This window comes from Chiroxiphia lanceolata, chromosome Z (genome assembly GCF_009829145.1).
Source record: "Chiroxiphia lanceolata isolate bChiLan1 chromosome Z, bChiLan1.pri, whole genome shotgun sequence".
Classification (NCBI taxonomy): Eukaryota; Metazoa; Chordata; class Aves; order Passeriformes; family Pipridae; genus Chiroxiphia; species Chiroxiphia lanceolata.
Window position 1 is genome coordinate 74,603,874 of NC_045671.1, and position 22,561 is coordinate 74,626,434.

At 37.8% G+C, this 22,561-nt stretch overlaps 1 protein-coding gene across 8 annotated transcripts in view; it reads left to right on the forward strand.

Moving 5' to 3' along the window:
• The window catches only part of FANCC (FA complementation group C), a 68,819-nt gene continuing 46,258 nt past the window's right edge, over positions 1-22,561 (forward strand). Inside the window, exons 1-5 of one of the 8 annotated variants that reach the window (XM_032674644.1) lie at positions 1-39; positions 1,251-1,347; positions 8,880-9,053; positions 10,639-10,726; positions 16,348-16,442. In XM_032674644.1, coding sequence (XP_032530535.1) covers positions 8,889-9,053; positions 10,639-10,726; positions 16,348-16,442 — 348 coding nt within the window. In that variant the 5' untranslated portion in view covers positions 1-39; positions 1,251-1,347; positions 8,880-8,888. Of the gene's footprint in view, positions 93-841; positions 967-1,250; positions 1,348-8,879; positions 9,054-10,638; positions 10,727-16,347; positions 16,443-22,561 lie in introns of those variants that run through there. The other 7 variants (XM_032674647.1, XM_032674643.1, XM_032674650.1 and 4 more) reach the window with 7 other exon arrangements.

Genomic DNA, 22,561 nt, shown 5'->3' on the forward strand with positions numbered 1-22,561 from the left:
GCGCGCAAATTCGGTGTGGCGGCGCGAGCCGGGCGGCGGGTAAGGGATGGGAAGGGCCGGGCAGGGAGACAGGGCACGGGGGAGCCTTGGCGGTTCCTGCCTGGGGACTGGGAGGGCAGCGGCAACTGCTTGCTCGTCGCTCCCTGGAGGGCGCGGGCTGTGGTGTCGGGACGGGGCCGTGCCCTGGGGCGGCTCATCCGCGCCCCGCGGGGGCTGACGGCGGGGCAGGGGCGGTGTGGCCCCGAGGGGCGGCCCCGGCCCTCGCTGCGCTCCCCGGCGCTGTGGGGTTGGCAGGGGAGGCGGCGGGCCCGGGCCGCGCTGCCCCTCGAGAGCTGCGCTCCGGCCGCGGCCGCCCCCGGGCCCTGCACCCCTACCCGGGGCGCTCCGTGCCTCACGCCCCGCTGCGGTGGGCCCCGTCCGGCCTGGCCGCCAGCTCCTCCGGGCGTGGGGCATCGACCACTTCTCTGGGCAACCTGTGCCAGGGCCTCGCCACCCTCACTACAAAGTTCCTTCCTAACGTCTAACCTAAACCCAGTCGTTCTAAGTCATTGCCCTTCGTCTGTCACTACATACCCCTGTGAAAAGTCTGCTTCTGCCCTCTTGTATCACCCACATATCTCGTATTGAAGACATCTAGAAAGAGAGAGACTTTCACCTCTGTGCTGTCTGCATCTCACTATTCCCCTTCCTTCTAGGGTCTTTGGAAACAGAGCAATAATGCGTCATTTTGTGATACATCTTTGCAACCATAATACATAGATACTTTCCTAAATGGCTTATGAATACGGGGGCAGTAAAAAGTTTCCTGCTTTGTTTCTGATTCAGCAGACCTGCCAACTTTTGTATTGTGCTGTCTGACACAGGCTGTGGTGGAGGAACTTCAGTACAGCATGCTTTTAAAGAATACTGTCTGAAAATGTAGCTGGTCTTTTATTTAAACTAAAGACTAGGGAAGATAAGTGCCCTGTAAGTGCTGCGAGAATTTGATGTTTTCAGTTTCAGTTTTGGCTCACAAATGTGGGTAATTAAACTTACACTCCTCTCCAAAATTTTCCAAATCACCATTTCTTATGTGGAAGAATAACTGAAATAAGTAAAATGGGATAATGCTCTATATCAGTGAAGAATCCTCTAGGTAAAATTTCTGTGATGTAGCAATCTAGCGATGACTCTTTGAAAAACAGGAGAATCGTAAGAATCTGGAAATTTTTTCTATGTACTTTATCTCTTTCTGTCATTTGTTTCCTCAGTGACTTTGGACAAATCATTTTCTGTTTGTGCCTCTGTTTCCTCATGCTTATGCAGAAATGCTTTTAACTCTGCAGAACTGAAGTATTTCAGTGAAAGGTGTGTACTTCATTACTGTACTAAATATTAGAAGTTCTTAAAAAATGGGGAAAAATAATTTACTTAGTGTAAGAAGTACGACTCTACACTATGTGAATATCTCTGGATATAAATACCAGTACTTTACCTTTCAAATACTTGGGATAAAGAGTTTGGAACGTGTCTTCTTTTCCTATACTTGTGTAAGCTGGGAGAATGCTTGAATTTAGCAGTTGCATGGCTATTAATGAAGCATTGTTGGAAATACGAAGACCTTTAGTGTTCATTCATAATTTAATTGAAGAAAGAAAGGCTAATCATTCTTCTCTGTATCTAAATAGATTGTGTCCCTGTTCCTGCTTGTCCTCCTGACCCCCACAGCTTAGCTGGAATATGTTCTGGCTTTCTCCCTGCCTTCTTGTAATTTTAGTTTATACAAGTAGAATTGATTGCTGGTCCTCGATATACAAAGGAATACATGTTTTTCTTCTATATTACAGGTCATATGTGACTCCTCTGAAGAGTGGATTAATGTTCTAACTTGCTGTGTACAGTTTAATGTATGTGCTTCTCCTTCTGATTGGAAATTACTGTATATTTTTAATTCCAGAACTTAAATTTCTAAAAAGGAAAAAAAAAGGGTGCCAAGGATTGGGGTGTGTGCGGTGTCCCCCTCAATGATAGCTCAAAGTATTGCAACTGGCACAAAAGAAATACTGTTTATTTCATGGTGAAACTTCAAATTAGTGTCTAGCTAAGGTGTTTGTTTTTTTCAGAGAAACTGAATTTTAAGGAAAGAAATTTCTCTGTATTCCACTCAAGCAATATACAACTATAGCACCCCCAGATCAGTTTTCTTCTGAAGTGTTCTGTTGAAAAGAGGTTTAAGAGGTTTCAGACATGTGAAGTGGCATTAAAAAATCTCAAATAGTGGTTTTAAGCTGTAGGAGATGGTGCAACCACATTTAAAAGTTTAACTGAAAAAGCAGAATTTGTATTTGGTACAAAAATTACTCATTGTCTAGGTAACTACATTCATTTTGCTTTGGCTTACATGAAGCTGTGTGAGAGCATAATAATTGCCAGAATTGCGTAATGAAAACTGTATAGTACCTGTTCATGTCAGGTAACCCGTGAGGTACAAAATCATGCATTAGCTGGCAGATTTGGTGTAGGAAAATGGGTACAAACAATAAACTTTAACAGCAATTTTACAGTTATTGCTAAAACATCTAACTTTTCCACTGTAGTGGCTTGGTAAACTCCTGTGGGGATGTGCTTCTCAGTGTCATGAAAGCTTAATGAGAAATTTGGGCTCCTTTGAGACTAGCAAAAATTTTTCCACTGATGTAAACAGAACCAGCATTTCATTCCTTTTTGTGTAACCTGCAAAAGAAGATCTCATTTATGAAGTGTTTAGACTACTGATTTCAGAGACTCATGGACAATCGATGTGTGATGTTACTGTAACTGTTAGTGAAGCTAAACTAGTGTTAGTGATGATAGGACTTTTTGCTAAGTGATATAAAATATCTTACTTTTATTTTTATGTTGCCAGATACCAGAAGCAGTTCTGCCTCCTGTAGTTTGGAGGTTCAATCAGACCTAATGCCTCTTTCCAGAGTTGCATTTATTTTTTGTTTGCATTCTTTTTAGCTGCAATTTGCCTTGTGTTATCTTTATTTCAGCTGTTGTCACAGAAGTCAGCTGAAAATGAGCTGGGCTGAGTGACAAGGTTCTGTGCAGCAAACTAAACCCAAGGATATTTTAGCATTAATTTTCACTAGAGCAATCTCCCAAAAAACTATTCCTCAAGCACAAGGAGAGATTGCCACTTTACAGTGACCTGAATGTTACCAAAATAATCTTGTAAGGTTTGCTATTCAGATTGTGCAGAACAAAATATGTAAACCTTACTGAGGCAATACATTGAAAGGAGATGTACTTCACACCTCCCCTGCTCCATTTCTAGGAGATTATGAAGATGGGTACTTGTTTGTGCTTCTGTTCACCATGCCCAGGATGTTAATTCTGGCTTCTGCTGTATTTTGTCATATATTGTTGTTACCTTTCTGTGGTAGATCACTGTACACTGCTCAGAGGTGAGCAATTCACATATGGAAGAGCAAGCAAGGAGTTAAAGGGTGAGTGAGCAGCCTCCTGTTTCTTTCAAGTCTGACTTTTGTTTTGGAAGGCCACATTGATCTGCTTAACATCGTTGTGCCCTGATGTGCTGGTTTAAAGGTAAACCAGCGGGGGAAATGAACTCAACTCAAAAGAGAAATTATAAATGAGAGTAACAATTTAATAAAATAATACAGTAACTACGATTATACAGGCAAACAATTGGTTTTAACCCACAAAACCCAAATATATAACCAGCACCCTGGGGCATGAACAGAGTGGTGTTCCTTGGGCCCCCTGAGTCCAAAGGGAAAAGGAGAGGGGAAAACCTGTTGGTGAGAGTGCTGTTGCAGTCTGGTCAAGAGTGGTGATTGCAGTCTGGTTGAGAGTGGTGATCTGCAGTCTTCCTCTGGATCCCACGAGTGTTTAAAAAGGTCCCAAGACTCCAAGATTACATATCCTCTATCCAGTTCAGGAAGGAATTCTCAGTACCTCCCTCAGGGCGAGGGGTTCCTTAATGGGTGTGAGGACTAGAGCAACTCCTATCTCTCAGGCCTCTTAGCACCTAGTTTATAGCCTGAGGAGTCAGGCTCTATGTGCAGATAGCATAAATGGTTCATTGATACCAGTTTCTGGGAAATGCAATGGAAGGCTATAGAATACACAGTTTTGGGTTACACCCATCCAGTGATGAACTGGTCTCAGCTGTGCTAACTAGGACACCTGAGCAAATGTGGGATTGAAAAAAGTTTCCATTTTGCACGTCTATCTGATTCCCTGTCTACTGGTATGGACAGCTCTATGTGGGCCTTGCTGGGCTTTGCTCTGGCTACTGCTGACATTGAAATTCTTCTCAATTAGGACATGTTATGTTTTGGTACTTTGCTGAATTATGTAGAACCTCCTGACAGAGATGTAAAGGTACCTTACCTCCTTGTCTGTTTTCTCCCCTTAAATTTAACTTAAAAAAACCCGCTTGTGGTGTTGCAGTCTTAGTAACTTCTTTGGTGTATTCCTTTCAAGAGTGGCTTCCAGTGCTTTGCAATGAGGGCTGGTACTTGCATATTTTGTATATGAAAATGATGGTTGATTGCCTTGTTGTCCTGTTAGGATTCATTATGGAAGGGTAACAAATAACATCTGTAAAATTCAGTGATACCATTCCTGCTTTTGCTGTTCCTGTGGCAAAAGATAGGAGCTAGATGGATGTGCTGAGCTATTATTTCTACTCTTCCCATTAGAGAAGGTTTTATTCTCAGCCTCTTGAAATGGGGTAAGTCAGAAGGAAGATCTGCTGCTGCCAGATAAGCCTGCCATTAGAACCAGAAAATTTTAGAATTATTTTTGTGTGGTTACTTTTTATCAAGTGAGGCTAATAAATAATATTTTTGGGGTTGTGAAGCTTATAGCCTGATGAATAGGAATCACAGAATATTTTCAGTTGGAAGGGACCCTCAAGGATCATTGAGTCCATCTCCTGGGCCTATGCAGGGCAATCCCCAAGAGACCTGAGAGCATTGTCCAGACACATCCTGAGCTCTGTCAGCCTTAGTGCTCTGACCACTTCCTGGGGAGCCTGTTCCAGGAGCCAACTGCCCTGTGGAAGGAGATGGCTTTATTATGATTGAACAGTCCTTTTGCAGGAATAGGGAGGTGTAATGTTTACAGAGTGTTCTAGAGAGGGACATGTGGTATGAATCCCAGGAAAGCTGGCTTCCTCAGGGCAGCAAGTCTTCTCTAGTCTGCAGAGCAACAGAAAGCAGCTGGAAACATCATTTTGCTGTTTGCAATGTTCCCTGTGCAAGAGGTTTAATACATACACTGCCCACGAAAGTGGCGCTTTTAGGAACCTGCCACAGTCCCTTAAAGATGAAAATTGGGCTCTTTTTCCAGCGAGACCTGGTAACATAATTCAGAATAAAGCTCTGACAACTGTTAAGATACTAATTATTAGAGTAAATACAGGAAATAAATAAAGAGGAGCAAAATAGAGGAGTTAATACTTTCTCCAGGAGAATTGTTAGTCTAAACACTGAATGATAACGTCAGCCATCTCTGATTGACAGCTATTTAGTTTGCCATATTTTGCAGATTTCTTTTGGCAAAACTGTGTTCTTTGGTTTTATTTCCAGAGGAAGTTGTATTTACATGGAGTTTGTTTCAATTTGCTATTGCAAATGGAGCAGGTGCTTGTGATAATTATTTTTTCTGGTTTTATTTTACTGTGCAATTAGTGTTGTGATGCAGAAAATATTAGTGCATATTAAATGAATCACATTCTTGATCAAGGATGAATTGAAGCACATACTAAATGCTAAACGAGTGCCAATGGCCGATAAAAATAATACAGCCATTCCTAAAAGTGCCACTTTAATTTATTCTTCTGCTGATTTCAGGATAATTTTATAAGAATGTGAATTGAAAGAGATTATAATTATAAAGTTCCTAATAGTTGCTGTAAGCGATTCTGCTACCATTGAATTGACAAAAGTAGTTCTTGTCTAAAACTTTACAAAAGTGCACAACCCTACCTGCTCCCCCAAAAGAGAATGCAAATGAAGATTTTTACATGTGTCACTCTAAATGGTTTATTTCCCCTTTTTTTTCAAGTATACAGACCACAATTTATTCCAAATCTGCACTGCAAATTACCTGCTCTCTTAATCATAGGGATCGCATGTTCCTTATTGCTGATATATTAGAATTTTGAGCAGTTTCAGAAAATAGATTGCAGACAAAAATATATTTATGTGTCCTTTAATCTGCTTTAGAAATGGACATAAAACTCCTCCATTTTTGCCCATGAATGTGTCCATGAATTGAGCATTGGACTGCAGCTAAAATTTTTAAACTCTGTTTTAGAAACAGAACTGTGTTTTGCTTTCGTCAAGAAAATTATGTGAAAGGAACAAGTCCAGGAAACTGTCCTGGTTCAGAACCAGGATAGGTTCTGAACTCTTGAGTGTATAGTTGGAAGGTTTTTTGGTGCTTTTTCCTTTGCCAGTGCTTTCATACAAGACAGCTGTGGAAAATGCACTGCATTTTGGGTGGAGATTTTGAATAGCACTGAATGTAGAACTGGTTTGTTTCCTTTGTGACCAGTGCTCGTCTGTTGATGGGAGAGTACTTTGCTTGTATCCAAGACACTCAGGACAGATGATCTCTTAAGGGAATTAGCTATCAGAAACAGTAAAAAGTGCACACTTGCAGTTAGCATTGTATGGAATAGATACACTTCTTACGTTTCCTTTCACTCGTGGTTTATGCTGATGTTCTCATTTTTGCCTTTTTTTAGTAGTAGTAGATAAAGAAGAATAATGTGCAACTCAGTCTTTTTTATATGCCAATGGCTCTGGACAGGCTGAAGAATTAATAAGGAGTCTCACCAGACCAGCAATCCAGTTTATTTAGCTGTAATTAAGAAGGGAGATAAAACACCTCTCTTACTGTGGAGCTGGGCTTTCAGACTTCTGGAAAACAGCACGTTGTGATGGCTCTGCCATTCTACATCCTGGAATAGTAGTAATGGGTACTTAGTGTATCAGATTAACCTGCTTGCTTTGCTTACCTCGGATCCTCTGTTAATACACAATCAACTTCTGACTGATCCCAAAATGCTTGAGCGTTTGTGGTTCCTCTTTTTTGTTTGTTTTGATTTTCCTTCTTTTCTCCTTTCCTAAAAGTTTTAGGAGCCGTTTTGTTAGGGGACTGGCTTTTCAGTTATTTGGGAGGATTAATCTTATCTGGGAAGATCAGATAGGCTCATTAATTTACTCACATGTGTAAGTTCATTTGCTGGCTTTAATTTGTTCTAAAAGTCTTTCTTATGTCCCTGTGATGATAAGTGTGTTTGATGGCTGATTGCTGCTGTGATCTGTGTCCCTTCAGTCAGCTATGGTGATGAAGGCTCTCATGGTCTGTTTTGGTACTCACAGAAGACCACGAAGATCTTGGCTCTGCATAGATCCCTTAAGAACTCTGCTGACAGCAACAGTTGCACATAGAAATGAGAGTGTAATAAAGAACATAAAAGCAGTGGCTTTGCTTACTTGGCTTTGTACAAGTAAGCATATTAGGGCAAATATGCGTTGTACTCCAGCAATCCAACAGCTTTACCTCGGTTGTTTGTGGGTTTTTTTGCTGGACAGGATTCAAACTCAAATTATAGCTGTAATTCACTATGGGGTATTTATTTATGTATTACTTATAGAAATTAATCAAGTTTATTAATGATCTTCAGATTTTTATCTGGCTCAGGTTCCCGTGCTGTACAGATGCTGTGACTGTAAGGGCTAGCTGCATAAAGCAAGCTTGGTTTGCAGGGCTGCTGTGGAGGTTCTGGCTTATTTTTTTTCATTTGTAGCTTACAAAGGTACACATTCACTGATTTCTGTGGCATCTATGAGTGTCTGAATTTGTTTCCAGGTGGGCAACAATTCTTTTCTAAAAGTACCACCACAGTCATGTTAATTGACAGTTGTCTTTACAGTTTTGACAGAAAGAACAATGATTGAATACCTCATTTGCCGTTGATTTGAGGAGCTCATTTGCTCTTTCAGCCTAAGAAGTGTTTCTTTCAGAAGCATTTAAAAGTTGTTGTAGTGCCTGCTGTGCCATTCTCTGTTGTTCTGTCAATGAAAAATATAATAATAAAGCAGAAAAAAGAATGGGCTGTTTTCTTTTTTGGTATCTTTTCCTGGTATCGTTTGGTTAGATTTTAACATTCTGGCTTGGTGATAATGCTTATCTCTCAAAGACCCATTTTTTACAGTGAATGTGCCATTGGGTATCGATCATATATGATAAAGCTTTTATTCAGTATTGAGTTATATGTAAAGCTGCGTATGGTTGTATTTTTTCTTTCTCCTTTGTATGGTAGTACAAACAACAACAGAGCTGAAATATTTCATTTATTAGTTTTCTTTAAGGAGAATACTCTTTTTACACTTAAAGCTAATGATAAATTAGAAATATAGAAATTACAATGAGCAAAGGGCTTCTAATCCCTTTTCTTTTGATTGTGTCTTAATGCTTTAATTATCTTGGAACAGGCATTTTCAGTTTTTCATCATGCATAGCATTCTAAACAAATGCAAACTCACATTGTTCTAATATTTTCTGTGTGAGATATTGATGATGACAAATTGAGATAAGAAAAGCCTAAAACACATCTGGGTGGTACATTCTGAGATAATTTATTGATTACTGTGCCCCCTTTTGCCATTTTGTCGTAATGGGATTATTAGTTTACCCTCTTTATACTACAGATAAAATTGCCAGCCTCATGAGATGTGAACACAGACACCCCCTACACCTACTTTCACTGTGAACACAAAACAAGTTAGCAGAAATCCTTCTTCATAGTTTCATTGTTGGTTTGAAGACAGTGTTTATTGCTGCCTAATGTGGAGTTATAATCTCTTTCTCAGGATTGTATAATGGCCCAGGACACTACAGTGCCCAAACTGAACTTTGAATATTGGTTGGATAAAGCTGTTGAATGGGGTCAAGCCACTACATTGGAATCCCAGAAAGATGTGTGCCTTCACTTACCCCAGCTGCAGGAGTTTCTACATCAGCTTTATGAAACTTTGAAAGATGTGGTAAGTAACCTTAGAAGGAAGAGTAACCTGTTTTGAAGACACCCTGCAAAACGATCTGCACCATGTTTTGATAAAACCAGAAGCTACAAGTAGCAAAGAAGTTTGTGTTGTTGACCTAATGTACTGCTGGATCAGAGGGGCAAATTGGGGAAACAGTCACAGGTAATGCAAACAGGAGTGTGCTTCCTGTTTCCCTGCTTTATTGGGAAAAGAGCTTTTTCTCCTTTATTGGTTGATGTCACGTGAGATTTCCCGGCCAGTGCTCTAGCCTCTTAACAAAACTCTTTAAATAAACAAGAATTTGATTCTGGTTGTCAGGTAATAAATTGGATGATTTAAAGGGCTTAACGTGTAAATCTGTAACTGATCCTTAAAACCTTAGAGGGTCTGGTGGCTTGTTAACCCTGGTGTTATGGCACACACAGTGAATTCTGGCAGCATGGGCAGACCACTGACATGTGCTGCTGCCTGTTCTACTTAGTAGTTTAATTGTTGTCTGCACTCACTTGAGTGCTTTTTTTAAAAGTAAATTTAGTTGTTTCTATGTTTAGTTGTTTCTGTATTTTTCTGAGCGTGGCTTTTTCAGTGTATATGTTCAGTATAATTAGCTTTAGAAATACGGCATTATGGCATAAAGCTTGCTTCTTATGGAGGTACTCCTTTTTAAATATTCTTCTTATCTGAAGACTTCAGAGAAGGGTTTGTTTCTGAACTGAATTTAAATTTTAAATAAAAGATTTTTGAGGAGTGGTGTTTCTTCCTATATTTATGTATCTTTTTCTTAAGAGGGGGAAAAAAAGAACATTGCTACTTCAAGTAATCTGAGGCTTGGCCTGAAATGGACCTTGTGAATATGGCCCCAGAAAGTCTGGGCCTAGCCCCAAACGTGAGACAAATGTAAGGCATTTATTGCAGTAGCAGGAGATGGTTATCTTGTTATGCATGTTATCTCAGCACAGCACTATTTTTCAAAGCCTTCATTTATTAGATAGTAAAGCTACAAAAATGGAAAAATAAGACTGATTACACAGGATTATATACAGACTACACTGTTTATTACTTTTATAGTGAAGCTGCTTTCTATTTGGTTAGAAGTTAAATGTCAGTTTCTTACTAGCTAGTCATTAAGTAAGTTAATTTAAAGAAAGCAAGCAGAAGTAACAGAAAGATACCTAATTTTGTGCCATAGTAGGTATTAATTTCTTCTGAAACCGTGAGACTGTATTAAAGCAGTGAGGATCAACAAAAATGTATGTTAATAGGGCTTTTCATACAATGGGATCTTGGTTACTGATACCGTTCTGGTCGCTGGATGGGAGGCAAATGAACTAATTTTCTACCATAGTTAAGTATTAGGTAAGGAAATTGCTTATGTTAAGTTTTAACTTACTTGAATTATGACATTATAGCAAATTTCAGGAAGTTCTGCTTTTATTACAAACCTGCAGGTGTTTTGCTTCCAGACCATTTCACAGGAAAACCATTGGGATTGTAATTTATAACAATCTCTATCATTACCAGTTCTGCTAACCTACTTTTGACATGCAGTATATTTACTATCTTTTTGCCTGTTTTTATGTTTTAGCAGGGTTCAGTTGCAGCAATCCAGCAGTTCCCTTTAATTGGACAGCTTTTAGGAAGGCTCTGTTGGAATCCTTTTGTTATAGGATATGGTAAGAACATCTAATGACATTCCTGTAGCAGTTCCATAAACTTAGTTCTAGAGAAATTAACATAATACGACTTGTTATAGACTATAATTTTTTTCCATAAAACACAACATTCTTTTTTACTGAAGTAAAATTTTGAGATGAAAAGACTAGCCATGTTATTTAAAATATGTGGCTTTGAGAACTGTTAAGTTTGCTTTTGGATCTAATGACTTTCATGGATTAGTTACAGAATCTTGACTTGGGACCAGTAGGTTTTAAACCCAGTGAATGTTTAGGTGCATCATGATCTCTAGTCTTATTTTCTTGTTATATTGATTACATTTTGCTAGGATCTCAAAATGTATAAAATCTAATGCTTCAAATTACTTTCAACAGAAGTCTCTTCCAGTTACGTATCAGAATGTTCTATTAGATGTGCTAATATAGGAGATTTAACTTTTCTGCTACTTAAATTTTTCTAATTAGTGTAAAGTTCTCCTAAGTTATGACTGAGTTCGTTTTTATTGAATTTATTCTGAACGTGTATTTTCCCTACCTCTCCATCCTCAACTAGTGAAAATGCACATAGAGTCAAAATTAAAACAGTTAAGTGGTGGCACAGGAAAAAAACATTTGAAAAAACCAAAATGCTGTTACTGGTAGTGAACATGTGTGTGGGTGAGATTATAGAAGAGAAAATAAATTGGGCACAGGAAACCTGTTGAGAGGGAGCAGACACTCCTTGTGCTCCCTCACCAGCAGTTCTGTGCCTTTTCCAGGAATTGAGATGTTGATATTTTGATAAATCACTTGGGACCTACTTTTGAGCAGAAACTAATTCTGAGCTTCAGTGTGAGGCCGTTAAAATAACCTTTAATCAGCCTGTTGCTCTTATTAAGAAAAAAAAAAAAATCATGTTTTGTCTCTTCTGCTTTTTGCTTCCTTTTGGGGAAATCGAGGCAAGGCCAATGTTGTGTTCACCTAGAGGGGTTATTAAGTCAAACACAGTGTCTGTGCTGGTTTGGCTTTGCCTTCAGTCAGCTCCAAGCACAGGCAGAGGGAACTTGTCCACAAAACACATGGTAGGTGTATGCAATGTCCGCACTTCTCCCCTGAAAGGAAAATTTGGGAAAGGACCATAGACAGACCCCTGTCTAAACACAGTCCACAGACCACTTTTGCAGACCAGCAAATGTGTGCTTTTTGAAAAGCCTTTTTGTACTTTATAGATGTATTTTTGCAAGGGAAGGGTTTCCCTTGCAATCATACTTTCTGAGAATGTTTGTAACTGTTGATGTTTGCAATTACACATTTGCTTTTCTTCTAAATTTTCATTTGGAATATACAGGTGTTTAGACCATCAAATTTTCTGAGCTGACAATATATTGTTTAATAGAAAATACCTTCATCTGTATTTTTCATCAAAGCTGAAAGCCATCTGTGTCTGCTTTTGGCTCCTTTTCACAGCAATCCCAGCAATATGTTCTTGGTTTCCTCTACTTCTTTGCTCTTTTTTGTGTCCCCTCAGCATTTTCTGAAGCTGCAAAAGCACTTTTGCTGCAAGTTGATTGTTACCTCTGAAGTTTGCTTGAGAGTGGAGTTTTACTACAGAGTTTTTGGTTTTGTCTCAAAGTGGCAAGCAAGAATTCAGAGAACTTTACTTGCTAAAAGTGGAATCCTTCATTTTCATGCTTAAAGATGAATCAAGGAGATTTTCTGACATAATAGACCTGAAGATGTCTGCTTACACATTCCCACCACTTCCTCTTCTTAGAGCCACCTGAGCACCCTTTGGACTGCTCCATTTTAGATTCATCAGTTTTTCGTTTTGTTTGGCACTAGTTCTGAAGATATTCTTTAAGATAGTGCTGGCTGTAGCAGATGCTGACTCTCAAGTGGGTTTCATGTAATTTCTCATTTGGATAAATAGCTCATTCTGGCATGTATCTGAGCCAGGCCACCCTCGCAGTAGAAGGAACTGATTTTGTTCAGGTCAGTCTTTCATACTCATAAATAGAGAAGGAAAAACCTTACACTTCTGTATCATATCCAAACCACAATACCTATCACCTTAAATGGCTGTCTGTTGGTGCTGGAAGCTGCCATGGCTGACCACTGAGTGCAGGAAGCGTGGCCTCTGAGGGAAAATAATCTGCTCATAAACACTCCTGGGCAGGAGGTGACCACGTTGGCCCTATTTAGAATGCTAATGTGAGGGATGCACGACTGCAGAAAATCTCATGGCTCTACTTGTGGTCCTAAACCACAAGGGATACATGAGGAATTCAGTCTCGGTAAGGAATTCCAATGTTTTTTTCCGTGGGCTGGGGGATTATCTTCTCAGTAGGACCCTCCTAGTTTGGGTTTTGAGCCCAGACTAACAGTAGAAATGCTGGGGGCTCTCTTGGTGGCTCTGTGTGTCAGTGTGTGTGTGTGTGTGAGTGTGCTTGTGGGTGCATTCATGTCCACAGGAAGCTCAGTTTTAGCTAAGCAACATTTTCTGATATATTTCAATAAAATTTTACAATGAGCTCTAAAAATAATATTTCTGGCTCTAAGATTAGAGTTGATTTCCTTCCATCTGGCCCCACTCATTTTTATAAACTGCCTGTATCTCAGGATGGTTGAGACTACAGTGTGTCATGAGAAAAACATTCCCTTTTTTCTTTTTTTCCCTTTTTTAAAAAAAATTTGTTCTGAGATTGGCAGGAAAGAAGTGCAGTCTGATTGATCATAAAGGTTTAGGCTTTTGGTTGGTTGGTTGGTTTGGGATTTTTTAGTTCCTTTTTGTTTGTTTGTTTGCATTTTCTTGGGTTTTGCTTGTTTTGTTTTCTTTTGCTGGTTTTTTTTTACAAAAACAACTTCCAATTTGCCTTAAATTTCCTATAGAAAAGTTTTATTCCCTTAGTTGGAGATACATTACCTACCTATCTAGTAGATAGCTGGTAACCTCTTTTGGGCTGTAATTTCCACCGCTGAGTTTTTAATTTTGTTTCTCTGGACATATTAGTTGGTTGGTTATTTGGATAGTCAGCATTCTTTCATGCCATAATAAGATCAAGTGCCTTAATTTGTATCCTGATAATGGTTTTCAGTGCATATCATGATGATATGTTTTCCATGGAGATCACAGTTGCTAGAAAACAGGGAGGAAAAAATACCCCGGTAAGTTTTCTGTGACTGTGTGTTTGGTCTTTGGATTGGATTATTTTTTGCAGTTACTGTAATTATTTTGAGATATACATTATTCTTAATCTTCCCATCTTTCCTCCACCGTTCCAGAGCAGTTGTGAACAGAAAGCAGTGAACCTGAGGGTGGCCCTCAGAGCGTGTCACTGGGTTTTTCAGAGCAAGAGGATTTTATGGGCTGTTTTCCTGCTTCTCACAGATCTGTGGGAGGCTGCCTCAGTTTTGGTCAAAAAGTAATTTTGACTGGGAAAGTTTGAAGCTGTTCCAGTTCCTTATTTTTTGGAAGCTGTTGGCATAGCTATGACACCAGGGTAACTCAGTCTCACCGGGGTTGAGGTTTGAATTTATCTGGTTGAATCCGTGCATATTCATGCTGGCAAGGTGTGCCAGCTTTGTTTATTTAAGATTTGTTTTCATCACTTTTGTTTTTGTCATACTGATTTACAGTTCTGACAGGCAACAGTACATGCAATTTACTTTATAGTATGTAACAAGTCATCATGTGTAGCAAAAAATCTTCCCATCCAGAAGTCTGTTCAAGCAGTTATATGCATTTTCTTCACCTCTTTTCTTTATTTTTTCTAAGTCAAAAAAGCACTATAACTTAAATAAAATTACTGATTGGCATACTATAGACATACAGTATAAACCAGGTGAGTCAAAAGAAGGAATACTTGAACTGTGTGTATGCTGTTGGAGATAGGAGATTTGAACTTCATTTCTTTTTCCATGTCTCTTTCTGTGTAATTCATGTAATTGAAAATTATCTCAATAGCCAGACTTTATAATCAGGCCATATTTTAGTACTAGTAATTAATAATGTTTAAAATCTTCATTTTCCAAGAAGCAACTGGCTATCATTTAGCTGTTTAAACAAATAAACCACTCTTTGCTTATTTTTCCTCCCTTGTAATGTCATAATAGAGTTTGGGTGAAATGTTTTTGAAGGAGATAAAGTTGCCTATTAGTGCTGATGTCTGAATGCTATTGGAATATGGTTACAATAAAAAATATAAGGATACTTTGAATTTGTGCTGAGCAGCATGCAATATATGTCCTTTAACTTCAGTCTTACACAACCTAGGAAATTATTAGCCTTGTAAAAATCCTTATTAAAAAAAAACCTCAAACACATAATGTCAGAATACCCCAAATTGTAGTTGGTTAAAATGTATGTTTGGGAAACCATTTCTATTGCAGAGATGTTAGTCAGTGGGAGGTCAGTAATGGCCTACAGGCTTGTTGGACATTTATTGAGGAATACTGGTTTAAATCAGTGTTAACATCTCTGGTCACCTGGTGAAAATACAGGCATTACTTAATGGAGCTTTTATTTTTTCCTCAGGCTTTCCCAACAAAGCACTTCTAAATAATACCGTTTATTACATCCTGGATAACAAATACACAGAAAACAAAAGAAAGCATTCCTTGGGCTTGATAATCAAATTGTCTCATAGTATAGTTTCTAAACCTCATGTGGTATCACTTGTTTGTATTTTTTTTAACAATCATAGTGTTGCTTACTGAGTATATTATCAGAGCTACAATACTACATCCAGTTTTCAGAATTTTAATTTCAATCATGTAGTTTCATTCTGGGATTAAATTCACTGTAGAAACTCTTAGTATCTGCCAAAGAATATTAGAGAAAAACTACCAAAGCCTATTGAAAACAAAGTTGTGGGAAATAATCGTGAGTAAAATGGCTCTTACCTGCTTACTCCAGATAATCAGCTCCTCTGTAGTAAAGTCTGTGCATCTGAGCACTGACAGTATTGCTCATTATGGTAGATTCTTAAAGAAGAGAACTCATTTCCAACAGTGGGTTAGAATTAAGTAAAACCCAATCTGAACAGAAAATCATAATAGGACTTTTTTCCCCATCAGCATTTACCTACTCTGCTGTCTGCAGAAATGTACTTTTCCTGAGACATGGAGACTCTCAATATATTTTTACAGAGAACTTGGTATTTTACATTCTAGCTGTGAATGATTTCATACTTCACAAACCTTAGTTTTTCATAAGTGAGCATACTTTAGATGTGCAAGCTTTGGACACAATGTAATAACTATTTTACTACTGTAGATTGTTGTTTATTAATAATGATATTAGATACTGAATTGAAAGTTCCTTGATAGCCTCAGATATTATTTATGTAAATGAGTTACTAGGTCCTGCAAGTTTCTAAGACCATCTAATTATTGTATAGCTTTTGAACCCTTTGATACCTTTTAAACTGCTATTGAAGGAAATGGTTACACAAGGTGTACAAATGAATAACGTTAAATGTGTGGTGTGCATCTGGTAGAAGAGGAGCAGTATGAGCTGAGGCTGATATTTAGGGCTTTAGTTCTGTGGATGAATAGGGATTGTTGTGTGTAATTCTGTCTGTGTTTTGTTTGGGTTTTCCTTTTCCCTCTAAATGTATCTTTATTTGCTTTTTTCCCTGCAGATGAAAGCCAGGAGGCTCTGATGTGGTGCTTGTGTTGTCTGTACAGCAGTGAGCCACAGAACCCTGTGGAGATGAAGGCCAACAGCTGGATCCGTGTGAGTGAATCCTTCTCAGAACTGCTTTGGATTAAACTGATCGTTTAAAGGTGCTGCATCTCTAGACACAGTGTCAGTCTGTCAGTTCAGAAACTGCTTCAGACACAACTTGGATACTTGCTGTGTTGAAGTCTATATCAGTCTAATTATGACATAGTCACTGTTAGTTTGTCATTTTAAATCTTAAAAGAGGTGGCATTTTACAGTGAGTAGTTTTGATGGCTCATAACAGTAGTTTCATCAAGTCTAGAACCTGGGAATAGTAAGCAGCAATCACAAATCAGGAGGGAAGCAAGCATTGCTATTAAAAATAAGAACCTTTCAATTAGGATAAAATAAATAACTGGAGAAATGCCATAGTTTGTTTTGAAAGCATCTTATCTTTACTCTGTAATTTTGTTCTTTTTTACTTTTGTTTAGTCTCCTGCCTGTGAAGAATTTAATTGTATCCAAACTTTTTTCAAAGGCAGAGAAAGGGAAGGGGAAGTGCTTGTGTGGGGATTTATATTTAGTGACTTAAGAAATAATGAATCCTTAACTGTAATCCCAAATTTAGGGTTTTGCATGCCACATCTGTTCACATTTTATATATTTCCACGCTGACTTAGCAAAGCACATCAGCATGTAAATAACTCACAGCACATTGATGCTTAACACTTTACATTGCTGAATAGCAATTTTGGGGTGCAGTGCTGTTGCTTTTGTGTCCTTGTATTTTCAATGGATCCATATAAAAATATGGTATAAAATACAAATGGAATTGTTAATATATTTTTTTTATATCTTATAGTCCTCATAACTAGTGAGACTGTAGCAGCCTGAACATTATTTATGTAGAGGTCTGCTAAAGCTTAAGATACTTCTAGACTTCTCTAAATAGCTAATTTCTTACTTACTAGTTTATTTTGTATGTCAGTTTATCTAGGTGTGCATGTAATACTAAGATGTACAAATGACAATAAAATAATTGATGATGATGATGATGCAGATTTTCTGTTAGTAACTAGCTATATTTAGCCATGTAATATTGTTGATTTATATGCAATAGACTGAGAAATAAGTTCTCACAGTCTTTTAGATGCCGTTGGTGGCTGTGTATACCCATTTGGTGGGTTGTACCATGCCATGAAATTCTGAACAATCTAATACTAAGTAAAATCTCCCTTATTTCCCTCCTGTCTTTATCATTTTTCAGGAGGCTTTTACTGGGATTAATATACTTAGAATCCAGAGTGTGGCAATGCTTGAATGCTGAAGTAAAGTGATTCCAAAAAAAATTCTGCCTTTTCTGATGCAATTTTGCTGGTTGGTTATAGTCTTCATAGTGAAATAGGAGCTGCATGCACAACAGCATGCAGTTAGTTATCAGACAGAGCAAAATTTGTCTTTTTTTTTTATTATTTTTTGCATTAATGATGTTAAGTGGTGAGGGGGAGTGGTACCCAGACAGTCTGTTTCTAGGAGGGAAAAAACTACTTGATTTAATCTAGATCAGTTGACTTATTTGATTAATGTAACTAAACTAGTGGTGTTGCTGATATAAGAAAAATTAATCAGGTAAGCAGTAACAAACAGTTGGGGATAAATGGAGGTGGGGCTGCTGCTTTTGTCAGCACTGCCGCCTGAAGCTGTCTTGCATTGAAACAAACATGTTGAGCATTTGATTCAAGCCTTACTGGAATCTGCAGAATTTTTTCCACCCTGTCTGGGTGTCTGAATCAACTGTAATAGCCACTGTGACTCAGTGGGTGAAGAGTTAGCCTAAAAGTTAGGAAAGATTGCATGGAGGAGTTGAAAGCACAGACATGTCTTACTGTCATTCAGCACTTCCCTTGTTGCCTCAAGTGGGTGTAGCGCAGCACGAGAATACAGCAGTTGAGTTTAAAAGAAAAGATAATATTAAATTGTTTTCTATAGTGATTAGAATTTCTTCTCAGTTTCTTACTGCTCAGTGGGTATGATCACAAAGCTTTTTGAAGGAAGTGGTTTTATTTCCCTTACATAATCATCACTGTAATTCTATTCACCAGCAATTGTGATATAGGGACTATCACACTTATTTTTTATAGAAGAACCTAAGTTAAATATTTTGCTACTCTTGAAGGTTTGCTTTTGCCATATGTGATGATGATTTATGTTTAAAAAATGAAATACACACACAGTAAGTCCATTCACCCACCTAATGTGCACTTAACATTGTTTCCTCCTGAACTGCTTTATTTTCCTTGTTATAAGTGTCTCAGAAGATTGTCACAGAAAGGGATCTAGACACATTTGCTGTGCAAGCCATAATTTGAAGTTAGCATCAGCTGTTTCAATATGGATGACCATATTGAAATCAAATCACTGCAGTGATTTGATCTGACCTCAGCCTTGTTGGTGATGTGGCAAGAGCTTTTCACAGCAAGGATATTCACTTGCTGGTAGAGAAGATGCCCAATACGTTGTGGTACACTGTGGAAAAAAATGACCGAAAGTCTAAAATTTGTAGTTGAAACAAGTTCTTGGGAGTAGGGAGGAATGTGGTTTTGTGTCCTCATGATGTAAAGGGAATTGAAGTCCAGAAACAAATTTTAAATAATGCACTGAAATTTGAATGCTACTAAAAAGATTTTTATGGAAAACCAACCAACAAAAACTCTCACTCAAACAAGTAGAAAGTAAGGAGGACTGTGTAATGGAGACAGAGAAATTTGTCTCCTTACTATTACAACAACAACAAAAAAACTTTTTAATTTTCTTCCTAGTTATGGGGTTTAAAGTGACTTACCTTAAAATTTTCCTCCCAAAATGCAAAGTTATGTCTGATTGGAAAATTATTTGGTCAAGTTAGCGTTGAATCTCTTCTTTCCTTTGCTGTCACAGCTATGTGTGTTGAGTGTGAAATTCCACCTTGCTTTTTGTCATGGCAAGCATGAGTTCCTGAAGAGTATTTTGGGGCCTTTGAGTGCATCTTTGACTAAGGTCACTCATAGGAAGGTTGATCTCAAGTCTCTTGTTTTTAGCTACTAAATTGCTTTTTCAAAGTTGCAAAACACATATGTAATGCCAGGTTACTTTTTAACTTTCTTGCCATTGTCATAGAAAAGCTGTGTTGTTTTTAGCGACAAGAAGGACAGCTACCCAGTTGAACTGCATTATTGTTACATTTCAGAAACCAAGAGTGTGCACGTCCTTTAGTCCTTTAAAAGAATAAAATGTGAAAATAAATTACTTGAAATTGTGCAGTGTAGACTGCAGTTGTTTTAGGACTAGGTGCTGTTTAAAATGGTAGATGTTTTTTGTTTCGTTTATGATTCTGAACTTTAGTGTTGGGATCCAGGTTCCCTAGGACTGTTACGAAGCCAAACACAGCATCAGGAGTTAAGATACCTGCTGTCACAGGCCTCTCCCTGATGAGAAGAACCATGACCTATTGAAACTGGTCTTTAAGAAGGTTAGTTTGTTTCTCCAGCAGGCCTTCTCTGAGCAGAGATCTTCGGAGCTGTGAAGTGAGTGTGGTTCTGAGAAGGACTTCTGTCTGGTGGGGCTAGAACAGCTTCCTTTGCTCTTGCAATCACCATGCAGCAACTAGAGAGCTTTTCTGAAGCAGGTTTCACTTTTATGAACTTAGTCACACCTTCTCCTCTGCTCTCAGTTTATAAACCGTGTTTATGAATTGGTTTTGGCTTGGGAATTCGTTCCCAATACCACGCTTATTGTATTGTTTTGGAAGACCGTACATGCTTGTGAGAATGCTACAGTCCATCTCTTTTCAAATGGAGTAAAACAGAAACAGTAAATATCCCTCTTTTAAAATATTCTTTATTTTTTTTAATATGTGATTCATTTTTTCAGTGTTTTACTCTCCCTCAAAGGAATACAAATGAATAAGACAGTGTATACATAATAGCTTAAACATGGGGGTGGAAAGCCTATAAGGCTTGACCTATGTTTTCAGAGGTGTTTTTTTAGCTTGACCAAATTTTCCTTTCTGAAAATGTGTAGTTCCTTTGTGAATCTGTGCCCTGTGCATGGCCATGTTATATTAATAGCTGCAGAGGTAATAGATGTTCTTTGTAAGAGTAATTTTTGATGGCACTGGAATTATGAAAATTATTTTTGTTCTATTTTATAAAAGTACCTAATGCAACTTGTGTGTTTTGTTGTTCATTAGATTTTATACATGTTTTCTCTTTCCAGTGTATTATGGGTAATTTTTGAACCAAGCATGGTGTAATGCCAAATCCATGTAAAAATTTTGATTCAGAGGGTTTTAATTTTATTGCGACAGTAAGTTCCTCAACAGAACTGGAGGATCTGCCTTTTTTTTATTATCAACTTAATACTAGAATTTTAATTGTGTTGGTTCAGTTAATGAAGAACTGACCTTTCACCTCTACTTCTCAGTCTGTGCCAGAATTTTCAGCAAAATGGGTTTTTTCAAGACTTTTGTTTTCTATGTTGTGATATATCCAAGACTGTGATGAATAAACATTGAAAAGGTGGTCTCTTATTTATGGTTCAAAATGGAAATGTTTGTGATTTACTTCTTGGGACAGATATAGCTGCATTGAAATGCTGGTTACCTCTCCCTATAAGCTTGCACTTGTGTGTGTTTTTTCATTTCTCTTTGGATGTCAAGGACTTCTTGGCTTGTACCTTGAATCATCCAGCTGTCTGATCAGGTGTTTCCATATTTGTAATTCTTAACGGTTTAATTCACTGACATATGTTTTGGTTAGACAACAGTACTCAGGAATAGAAAAAGAACAACACTTTAAAAACAGGAGTTCAGCAAAATTAAATTTCTTAAAATTTTAGGATTTTAATGAACTTATGCTTTGTCAGGAATGAATTGCTCATTGATTTGCTGGGACTTTCTGAGGTTATTTAGTTATTTCTGAGTAAGTCTCATACGAATTGAAAAAGAACTATTAAAATAAAGAAGTTAGACAGTAGATACTGATGAATCTACAAGCAAGTTGTGGAGAATAGCTGAGAAAAAACCCGTAAAGTCAAATTAAGAAGAGGCCAAGGAGTCTGAAACCTATGACTGTGTGCTTGTTTTCATGTATTTTGGCTTTTATTTGGAATGAATTACCCAAGCATTTCCAATATTTCTATTGCGGAGGCTTTACAGTGAATCATGAAGGAACTGAGGGTGCACCCTGACTTCTATATAGTCTAAATCTACCCCCTTTTAGTTAAAAGCCATTAATTCTTGTCCTGTTGCAACAGACCCTGCTAAGAAGTCTATCTCCATCTTTCTTATAAGCCACCTTTAAGTATTGGTAGGCTGCAATAAGGTCTTAAGACCTTACAATAAGACAACTGTATTTTCTTCTGTGTCTGTTTTATGGTTAGAAGCCTGTTTTGGAGGATATATGGCTTATATAAATTTGTTAAAATATGGTATACTGAGCATGTGAAGCAAAGTTTGAAACTGGGCACAGTTTTTCATAGTACATAGTGATGACAACCTTTTTGCCTATTATGATAGCTATTTACTAACCCAGTAAATATACACAGTGGTGTATATTCTTACTTACTAGTATGTGGCATTCTTCATATTACATACAGGTACCCATATATTCGTTTTATTTTAATATGTACACAGTTTTCCATTTCACAGCATTCTAATATATATTCCTCTAAGGAAAGATGAACTTTTTTTTTTAATAGTAGTCTTGAGATTAGAAGCCAGTTTCCCTTCTGTCCGTGTTGTGTGGCACTGATTTTTTTTTCATTCTTAGTTGTCTAATGATGTTCACACTAGTGAGAATTCTGTTTTAAGATTCCTGAAATTTTTGGCAACAGTTCAGAATCCTCACTGATAGGAAAATTAATTTCACTGTCTTCTTTGCTGTATGCACAGTGCATTCAGTTGAACCGAGTTTTGTCTTTTCTTGCCCATAATTCTTCTAGGAATGTGGAAGAATTCTACTTGTATTTTCCCTTGTTTTGATAATGACTAATTCTTCATATTTATGTTTTTTTTAATTCTTAGGGACTTTGTGTCTCAGGATCTGTTACATCAAAAAGTGTATGAGAACGGTTAAGTAAGCCTTGGTTCTGAAGTGCTTAGAATGAAAAACTCATTATGCAAATAGATTTAGAAAAAAGCAAAAAGAAACAAT